The sequence below is a fragment of the Parasteatoda tepidariorum genome, chromosome 11, assembly GCF_982258835.1.
Source record: "Parasteatoda tepidariorum strain Cologne lab strain chromosome 11, Ptep-v5.0, whole genome shotgun sequence".
Classification (NCBI taxonomy): domain Eukaryota; kingdom Metazoa; phylum Arthropoda; class Arachnida; order Araneae; family Theridiidae; genus Parasteatoda; species Parasteatoda tepidariorum.
Genome location: NC_141765.1, coordinates 39,379,097 through 39,390,620, shown reverse-complemented (window position 1 = coordinate 39,390,620; position 11,524 = coordinate 39,379,097). Strand labels below are relative to the sequence as shown.

At 27.5% G+C, this 11,524-nt stretch overlaps 1 protein-coding gene across 1 annotated transcript in view; it reads left to right on the top strand.

Moving 5' to 3' along the window:
• The window catches only part of LOC107456643 (monoglyceride lipase), a 54,054-nt gene that overhangs the window by 2,124 nt on the left and 40,406 nt on the right, over positions 1-11,524 (top strand). Inside the window, exon 2 of the mRNA XM_016074552.4 lies at positions 7,754-7,860. Within this exon, the coding sequence (XP_015930038.1) occupies positions 7,754-7,860 (107 nt within the window). The remainder of the gene's footprint in view (positions 1-7,753; positions 7,861-11,524) is intronic.

Below are 11,524 nucleotides of genomic sequence, written 5' to 3'. Positions count from 1 at the left end.
TTATAAAAAATTATGTGTATGAAATAAAAAAAAATTTTTTTTTTGTTTGACATGGAGATCTTGAAAATGTGCTGCAAACAAATAAGTGAAAATCAATTTTAGATTAATCAATTTTAGAAAATACAAATAATCTAAGAGGTTTAGTTTCTAAAACAGGCTCAATCAGTGCTTTATTTTAAAGAGAGTTGGTGCAATTTTTTCATTGTTTATTTTTATTTTAAATATTATTGAACGGATTTGCCCAATTTTTGACGAAAAAGTCTTTTTTTTTTAAAAAAAAGTGAGCATATCGACTTTTTAAAAGTTTATTTTTCCTTCCTAGCATTAAAATTTTTTGATTGCATGTACAGTGTGTTCTGTAATATCCGCCCTTAATGCATATTTTTAGTCTTCTTCCAAACTTTTTTTCACTAAGTACACACGATAACGGTCACATATTAATGTTTAAGCAAAGAACAAAATAAATAAATGAAAATAAATTAATACGTAATAAAAAACTAAATTACTATCGAAATCTATTGAATCACTAAGAGGAACGTGGTAATGAAAACATTAAAGCCTGTTTGAGTGTCAGAGAAAATAGAAAGGAGTTTAAAGGCAGTTATTAGAAACGACTCCAAGTTTCACATGGCATTTCAACTGGTTTTGATATTGAACTGGTTCTCACGTTTCTTTTTCGCTTAAATAACATTTGTGACTCTTAATACGAATACTTTTCTGACTTCACTTTTGTCAAGGATTCTAAAGGTATTATACATTAAGGGTAGTCATACTGGAACACCCTGAATATTAAACATCTAAGTAACTACAATGAAGTTTTCTTTTGATAATGAGACATAACAAGGAAACGCTTATAGTTTATTTAAGTACGCAACTATGATTATTTAAATTTACTTTTTCCATTAGTTTTGGTTTGGAAGTAACATAATTATTACGAAAGTTTTGATTTGGTTTTACTTAATTTTTGAGTCAAATTTGCATTCAAGTAAGGTTTTATATTTCACTTTTGGGAAAATATATTGTTTCTGAATACTTTTCATAAAAAAATTTGGAAGCATTCGTTAATGTAACAATATATACACATATATATATATTTTAATTTTATAAAAAAGTGAGATTAAAATTGCATTCTAAAACCATGTGGAATAAAATAATTATCTGTGCTTAAGCTGAAAGCGCGAATACATAATTACGGGTCCAATAATTTTCTTGCACTCTCTGAATCAGCAAAAACATGAAACTTAGAAAGATACAAATTAAAAAGTGAGATTAAAATTGCATTCTAAAACTATGTGAAATAAAATAATTATCTGTGCTTAAGCTGAAAGCGCGAATACATAATTACGGGTCCAATAATTTTCTTGCACTCTCTGAATCAGCAAAAACATGAAACTTAGAAAGATACAAATTAAAAAGTGAGATTAAAATTGCATTCTAAAACTATGTGGAATAAAATAATTATCTGTGCTTAAGCTGAAAGCGCGAATACATAATTACGGGTCCAATAATTTTCTTGCACTCTCTGAATCAGCAAAAACATGAAACTTAGAAAGATACAAATTAAAAAGTGAGATTAAAATTGCATTCTAAAACTATGTGGAATAAAATAATTATCTGTGCTTAAGCTGAAAGCGCGAATACATAATTACGGGTCCAATAATTTTCTTGCACTCTCTGAATCAGCAAAAACATGAAACTTAGGAAGACACAAATAAATAGAAATAAGAAAAGAATAGTAAAGAAGAAACATTTCCGAATCCGTGTTTTTCCAAAAGGTTTCAGCAGTAACTGTTATCAGCTATTGAATTTTCACAGCAATCGATGCAGTAGTCATTGTATGGAAATCTGAATCAACTGGAGGAAATGATTCTTTTTCTTTTTTGATGCGTTGCAGAAAGGATAATATCTTGCAGTATAATTATTATAAAAGAATAAAAAAGAGACTCAGTATAATTTCTTTTATTTTTACGAGTGTTGTTTAGCCGTATCACATTATTCTGTAGTGTTGGTAGCAAATGATTAGAAAGTTACCTTATCAGAATAAAATAAATAAATAAATAAAACTGTAACTAGGTTACAGTAATCTGATACTATTTGTTTCTTCCTCAGTCTTGGATTATGTTCCTTTTACGCATTATTTTGATTCTGAAATTTTAATGATGAAATTCTGATACGAATTCGAAATTTAATTGAGATCGATATAATTCTAAGTGAAAACAAACTTGGGTATATATTTTATCTGACTAAATAATAACGAAAAAAATATTCCGATGATTTAAAAATGATTCCAAAAATTAGCCATGTACGGTATCTTTTGTTCAAAAGCACATTCTATATGCAATTTTATGTATAAATTTAAACAAAAACAGTAAGAAACACAAATACACAAGTGGGCGACCTTTGTGCTAAAATACAAACTGAGGTAAACAACGACGTTGTTTACCTTAGTTTGTTTTTCAGTAAGAAACACATCAAATCGCTCTTTCAATTATATTAATAATTAATTATTTTGCAACAGCATTTGATAAGTTACGAGATCTCTTAAAATTAAAATGCTACCATATTTTTAGACGTTCTATTTGTTATTGTATTTTTAAATATTATATATTTCTTTACAATACATTAAACAGCCTTATGTAATTGTATTGAACACTTTTGAAATTTCTTATTTACTAAGATTGAAAATGAAATATGAATGAAGTTAAGAAATTTTTCATTTTTAATACGAATAGTTTCAACTAAAGTTATCGTTCACTTAAATGTTCTTATATTTTATACTAACATTCTTACATAGTAAACCAAATCATTATGATAATCATAAAAATCCTACCATTTAGGAGTTTCCTTATTAAACATTACAGAAATGTTTAATAAGGAAACTGTAATTATTTGCAGTAATTTACAGTATTAACAGTAATTTACAGTAATGTTTTTAATAAAATTTGTTAAAAATATTCTTATTAAATGATAAAATAAAAATATTTTTCTATAAATTTTATTCAAAGTAATTGGTGAATAGTTTGAGTAATAAATTTATCTAAATATTTATTTTTGATAGCACTGTAAAAAGTTCTGGATCAAATTACGGTAAAAAGAAACAGAACGTTGGGTGCATCATCCGTAAAATATTAAACCGTAATTTTAACAGTAATATTTAATAAATTAAAGTGATTCAGTGATTTTACGGTAATTATTACAGTGAAAATTATGGTATATTAGATTTTTTGTTCCGTTACATGTTTCGGCAAAAATAGGTTTTAAGATAAAAAATACCGGCACCCTGAGTTATTTCGAAATTAATCAATTCCACTTTTTTTTTTTTTTTTTTTGCGGGGAATTAAAAGACCAATTATACTACTAAGAGTTATAATATATAAAATCTCAAACTATTTAAAATCTTGTGTCATCAAGACCATAGTCATCTTACAAACCATTTTTATAAAATTATTCGTAGTTGACTCGGAATACACAATTTGTAATTGAAATATTTTTCGTGAAATATGTCTAAACTGAATTTTTAATTTTAGAAAAAGAAACAAAAGCGAAGAAAAAGAAAGTTGGCCAAGAACTTTTAAATAAATTTTTCTCTATCTAAAAGTCCTTGTGGAATTCCACAAATTTAATGTCTTGACTTAATTTCTCTAACAAAAATTAATATTTCTTGACATAAATTCGTTTTAATTTAAGTGGTTCAATGGCAACTTCTTCCATTGACCGAGAGTCTCAGAATTACGTACAATTTAGAGTCTTCTTTCAAGGATATCTTTAGAATTAATTATACTGGTTTGCTTTCTTTCTCTAGACAAAGGTCTAATGGTCTTTTTTTTTTCTTCACTTTTTTTTCATCATTTCATTTTGTTAAAGCGCAACACTAGATATTCATGGTCTTATGCAAATTAAAAGAAAAAATTCCTATGCATTGTCCTTCAAATAATGGAAAACTACGTACTTCTTTTTTTTCACCCTCAAGAAATTGCTCATCCGGCCTTAACCTTGTAATTTTGAACCCAACTCAAAAGACAAGAGAATTTCTGACCTCTTCAATGCTCTTTCATCAAGGAAAATGAAATAAAAAGACACAGTTCGAATGATGAAGAAAAATAAAAGTATCATTGATTAGCTTGACTAAGTAACCTTAACAAGAAGAAAAAAACTTCGGTAAATTTACTTGTGCTGTAAGGTAATGATATGAAAAAATCAACATTAAAAAAAAACATGATTCTGCTAATAAAAACCAGAATTTACGGCATATAAATAATTTATTTGGTAATTTTTTCGCTCATGTGGTAACGATTTACCGGAAATTCTGGTTTTCAAATTTTTTTTTATTTTTAATGGCGGGCACTTGGAACTATTGTCCATTGGCCACAGAAAGTGCCAGAACTGCTTACTCTCTTTTCGTTACCCAGTGGGCACCTGTGGCGAAGCCACGGCGGTGGAGCAGCGTCGCCTACGTCATACTACCACAACCCGTTTATAGGGCGGGTCACATTCACACACAAAGGAGAAATGACATAGAACACAGATAGAGAGAAAGAAACATCCATGCTTTGACCGGGATTCGAACCCAGAACCTTTCTGATGTAAGGACAGTTCCCTGCCCCCTACACAGGCCGGTCGGCGGTTTTCAAAATTATAGTTCCTATTACCACGCATTAAATAAAAAATATAAAACTGAAAAGTAAATTTAACCGAACAATAGTTTTTGCACCATGCTCTAAGGTACCATATTTTCCACAGTTCGGCTACTTCCCATATTTTGATAATCAAAAATCCAAATCAGTTGAGTAAAAGGTCTGCTGCAGAGAAAATAAGTTTTTGTGTCCGATTCTGTAACTTAATTAATTCAGCATTAATTAATAAGAATATTTGAATTCTCCCTTAAGAGATGCTATTATAAGCACTCAGTTCGTGAAAATCCGATCATTAATGCAAAAGTTATTTAGAATGATATTTTTATGATTTCTGTACATTAAAGTTTAATACATTGATTGCGGGTATATCACCCGATTTTGCTCAATAATTTTTAATATTACTGTTCTAAGTAACAATTTAAAAATTATTTTATAGTTACAAATTTTATATTTATAATAGCAAAACGTTTAAAGATTTGAGAATAAGTTTAAGCTGTATAATTCATAGTTTATGCCTATTGAAAACTAGTGTATAATGGTAATATAAATGCAAGCAAATGTGGCCATTTTACGTTAGTAAACTGTACCCTAGGTAATACCTCAGAATTTTTTTTATTCCAAAAGTTCCGATGGAATAGGAACTGTTCTTTATGGACTTGTCATTTGTTTTCATTTTCAGGAATCGACTTTCTTTTTGACGCAGAATTTTTTCCCTGGCGCATCCTGGGAGAAAAAAACTCCTCGTTCTTAATTCATCTAATATATCTTAGCGAAGCAACGATAAAATAATCGATAATCGAAATCGCCAAATTTCAATTCTGATTCAAAGAATTTAAGAACTATTGTTTTTCAAATAAAATCAGTTTATGGTATCAGTTTATAATAAGTTTTATGGTGATAAAATCTAATAAATTCCCTCCATTACCTTACACATATTTGTAAATAACGTGGACTTAAACTTTTTTCTAAAATAGTAAGTCACTTTTAGATTTATCATATAATGTAATGAGAGTGATCTGATTATATCTGGCATTGGTTGCAATTAGTGCTTATTCTCAACCTAGAAACATCAAAAGAAATTAAATAAATAATAAAGATTTGATGAATAAATTATAACATTGGCCTTACTTCTTGTCTTTGCAAATGACAGATCTTCTATTGAATTTCTAAACTTTGAGCCTAATGTTGTCACAATAAATATGTATTTATTGAATTTTGGTCTTTGTAATTGACAAGTTTCAGCAGGATGTCTTACTAAAGGCTCTCACATTTTATAGTACTCCTTTATATTCATGCTAAAGCTCAATATGTTGTAACAATTTAATCAGGAATTAAGTGTTTCAAGCAATTCATAGTTTTCTATTTAGGTCTTTTCTTCAGATAATGTATGGATTGTTTATTTCTTGTAAATAATTATCGCCCAGTTTGAATTAATTTTTTATTAATCTTCAATGCATTGAAAGACATTTTGCTCTAAAAGGATATTGAATTGCTATAGTGCCTATCGCCAATAAAGTAAATTCTTTTTTTAAAAATAAGTATGAATAAAAATGTACGAAAAGAAAAAGTAAGATTACGAGAATCTATATTAAAACGCCCATTGAAACAGTTGTAAACAACGCGTGTCAATAATTATATGTTTCACCTCAAAACTTGAAATGCTTGTCATTCTTATTTTTTTGATTTCATTATCAATAATGAACTTGCAAAAAATATAATTCATGTATATTTCAAATATAGATAACGAAAGTCTATTATTGATAACGAAGAATAATTTTTACAAAACAGTTTTTCTTTATTTATTAATTTTATTTTTTATTTTAATGACCGCTTATTTGACTTCAAACATAATGCGCACAGTGACTTCATCAAAATTATTGCTATCTAATTTATCTATTTATAAAAAATGTTTACGAATAAACTTATTGATAAGATTAATTTTACATGTAAATAACCAATTTCTAACGGGGCACGGAGTGTTCGGAGTACACCAAAACAAATTTTTTAATAAATCAGATACTTGCTCTAACTGTAACCAAAGACAAACCATAGAGCATTTTTTATATTATTGTGATCGGTACCGAACACTCCGAAAAAATTATTTCTTCCAAAAAACAGACCAACAAATTTTTGCAGACAAGGTTTGTAGAGAAATTATCAAGATTATCATTAAAACTACTCTTGAGGAACAAATGGAATTAATAAACAAAATTGACAATAACTAAAATTTTAACCTGCTTAATCTAACCACCTTGCCAAAACTTTTTTTTGGACCACATTGCCATTTTAGTGTTTTAATTTGACTTTTAACTTGACTTTGCATTTTATACATGCTTTAGGTTTGTTTACAACCTTTGGATTTTAATACATTTGGTATTTTACATTGCGATTGTATTTTATACATGGTTTTTAGATTGTTATACACCCCTTTTAACTCTTACCTTTTAGTATCTATTGGTATTTTGTCCTCTGTTTTTTTGTACTTTAATTGAATTTACTCTGCTTTACTTGTTGTTCTTCATTTTAACTACCTGTTACTACTTCACCCTCACTATTTTGGTTCCACCAGCAGGATTCAAGCTGGCTTGATTGGCTGGATCCTTTCAATGCCCTATTGGCAAGTGTATACATCTGTGATTTTGTCTTAGTTTTAACTTTTCAATTTTAGCACTATATTCATTTATGTCATTTTATCCTTTCACCTTTTGGCGGTTTTATGAGCTGTATTTACGGCGGTTTTTGGTGAATTGTTAGATTTTTTGTCTTGTATTAAGGGTTCCACCAGCTCTGGCTCACAGCTCACTCAGTTTTTACTGGTTGTCTCAGGGTTCACAATTTTTGTATTATATATATATATAATTTTTGTATTCTATTTATATGAGGGTTAATAAGTTTTGTATTGTATATATACATATAATTTTTGTATTTTATTTATATAAGGGTCTGTTGACCTTTTAAATGATTCATTGTATTTGGCGTATGGGCCTATTGGCCTAGGCCGCTGTATATATATTAAATTTACATGTAAATAATTAGCAAAAAATATTTTTTCCCTATTATTTATTTTTTTAAACTTGTGCATATTTAAATTTTTTTGTGATTTACTTTTTTTTTTACAGAGCGCTACTTTTAATAAGCCATGGCTATGCAGAACATACTGGACCTTACGAACAGTTAGCCAAGGAAGTGTGTAGCAAGGGATTCTTTGTTTTTTCACATGATCATGGTAAATATATAACTTATATACTGTAGAAAACTTTAGTGCATCTTGACATAAGAAATAAAAAAAAATTCGGGCAACTAGATTACATCTAAGTGGTCTAGTACAAAGGACAGATCCTGCACGGAGAAAAAAATTCTGGCAAAATTACTGCGCTGCATGGTAATGACATTTGTGGTAAAAAAAAAAAACCATGATTCTGGTTAATAAAGTCAAAATATACGGTATTTAAACCATTTATTTGCAAATTTTTCCGCTCATATGCTAACGGTTTGTAAGAAATTCTCTTTTTTTTTTTAAATTATAGTTCTTAATCCATATATTTAGTAAAAAATACAAAACTGAAAATTAAATTTAACCGAATAAATGATTTTTCCGCCACACTTTAAGGCATCATGATAAAATTACCAAATATTACCACATTTACCAAATTTTATCACATACATATTAGAAAACTATACTTTATTATTAATTTTGCCAAAATCATTACCAAAGCGCTTCGCTAAGAATTATTTTGCATTTTGGTGTTTCTATAGAGCCAGAAACACGGTAAATGTTATCCTATTCTTTTAGTTATGATAATTTTTTTTTCTTCGGTGTGGCGTAGCACTAAGAAATTTCTTTACACTATTCGGTGTAAAGTAGTTGCCACCGTTTTCGGTATTCAGTAACTCAAATATTTATATTTACAGTACGATAAGATACTCATAAGAGTCGGTAAGTTTATTTTTAGAAGACAATATAAATAAATTAAGCGGTCAAAAGTTATACATTGCAAAATTATTTCCTATAGTTTACAGAGACCTAAAAGTTTGAATATAAATATGTTATTTCAATTAAAAAGTTTAGTGATATTAAACTCTAAACCTTCACAGCGAACTTTTCTTTCAATTAATGTATAGAAGTATTGAAGGAAACCACCAACTAGTAATTAAATGTAAACAATCTAGATATTGTATCCAAAGCGCGCAAACATTGGTGTTTTCGAAAGCAAATATTTAAGGTATGGTTTAAGAGTGCATGAACTTTGTGTAAATTTTTCTCATTATAAGAGTTTTAAATTTAAATTGTATATAAAAGCTCGATTTGGTGCTAACTTTAAAAAAAAGTGTTATTTCATATACTGTTTGGATTGTTCAACATTAAATTCGGAGAGATAGTATATCATAGTTTTATTAGTGTAGTTATTGTTTATACGTTAATAATCACACTATAACATTATTATTATGACCCATATTTAAAGCAACAGATTTTCAATGCAACATTTTCATTCACATTTAAATTTGAAGGTTTTCTAAGGGATTTAGAATTTTTCATAATTTCATAACATTAATTAGAATTAATAGTACATTAAATATCAACCAGATGTTTTTCGCTTGGTATTATTATTTTAATGATAAATTTCCAGTAAATTAAGATTACTGTAGGTGTAGCCTTATACAATTTTCAGTATTTGCATTTTTAGAATTATTTTTTTACCGAGTAATATTAAAATAACTCAACAATTACAAAAAAAGGAGTAAATGCAAAATTTTTACTCCTCTTAAATATTAATAAAAAAGTTATTAACAAATTTCGTTTACAAAAATATTAATATGATCTTTTGAAAATAATACGAAATATACATAAAAGATGACTTGTTGCCATTCTTTCAAATTTAAATACATGTGCGTTTAAAGTTAGATAAAATTCGTATAAGAACAAAATAAAAATGACATTTGTTCTATGTAAAAAAAAAAACAGAAATAAAAAACAAAGGGTCGTCAAATCTTCTTTTTTTTGTATTGAAAAATGGACATAAATCGCTCTTTCCCTTTTCAATCATTACTTCATTCTAGACCTAAAAATTTAAATTTTCAGTTAGTAGCCAGTGGTCGGTAAATTTTAATAACTTCGTAGCCACTTTTTTCTTAAACTTAATGAGTCAAATGACTTTTTTGTTTGTTTGGATTAAATTATATTTTTTACGAAAAATCATATCAGATAATTTATGGCTATAAAAATTTAATTGAACAATAGAAATAATATAAATATGAGAAAAAATTTAGTTTAACATACTGACTTTAATCAACTTTAATTAGAAATATTTGGACAGACAAAATACAGCTAAGATATACATTATAACTTTGAAACATTAGAATTGATAAAAAAAAAATCTCCTTCCACGTGTATCTTTCCGTCTCAAATTGATGAATCCTGAAGGATCAAAATTTTAAATGGGAAAATTGGAGTTCTTAATGAAAATTGTGTTTTTTATAGTCTTTCTGCACTGCTGCACTTTATTAATTAAAATTTTTTTTTAAAAAAAGGGAAAGAATGAACTGATGTTTAGTTATTTTAAGTCACCACTTTTTTTTTTGTTGACTCGGGTTATTTTCAGGTCAACTTCATTCAATACTTCCAAACATAAATATTTATTGCTATTATACTAGATTTAAGTTATATACATAAATCAATAAAATTATATATAAATAATTAAAATTGAAAAGGTAAGATAGAAAGATAAGAAAAATTATTTAATGTAAAAAACGATATATACATATATTGCTTATGGATTTAAAAACTAATATTCTTGAACACTTCATCTGAGACTCAGAGATTTTAGGTTTGTTTTTGAATGAAACATAATTTTAAGAATGCAAGTAAAATGAGTCGAGCTATTTCGCATTAGCATTTTAAGCATAAATGGTAACAGCAATTAGAAAATTAGAGCAATGTATGGCTATTACCAGCAGATTTGAAAATATCAATATCATCTATCTTAGCAATCGGCATCAATCAGTTATTCTGACCAAACTTCCGTTAAGACTAATCTCTGTTTTAAAAAGGTTTTAATCAGTAATTTCGAAGATTAACATAGGTATGTGAAAGGTCCATTTAAACGATAAACATTTTTGTGGAGGATCCGTTTTAACAACAAATTTTATGAAATGTCCGCTAATGAACCCAAATTTTTCCTAAAATGAACCCTGTTAACTATATATTTAGTTTTAATGTAATATTTATTGTAAATAAAAGGCGAATGTAAATATCCTAATATTTTTTGTGGTATTCCCTGCATTTGGAAAGAAAGTTAAATTTACGAATGTCGCTCATTTCACTCAGAGAAAAAAAAGTATGGTCAAAATTACCAGAATATGGCAAAATTTACCGTGTTTCTAGCTCTTTCTTCTTTGGTGGAAGCACAAAAATGCTAATTTTTAAAGAAGTGCTTTGTTAATGATTTTGGTAAAATTAAGAATAAAATATTGTCTTATGATATGTGATAAAATTTGGTAATTTTATCATATTTTTGAGGATGTCATAAAAACCATTTATTCGCTTAAATTTGCTTTTTAGTTTTGTATTTTTTACTGAATGTGTGGTAATAAGAACTGTAATTCTAAATCGTAATTTCTGGTAAATCGCCATTAAATGAACGGAAAAATTACCATATGAATGGTTCAAATACCATATATTTTTCATATTTGATTTTTTGCATTCATATACTATATATATATTTTACTAGAAATGTCATTACATGCAGTACGGTAATTTTATCAGAGTTTCTTCTGAGTTTTCTACCGTCAGATTTATTACCTAAAAATGTGCTCAATTTTATTAAAAAATAAATACGCAAAAAATTTTTGATCAATCGTATTTCACATAGAAAGGAATCATGTTTACATCG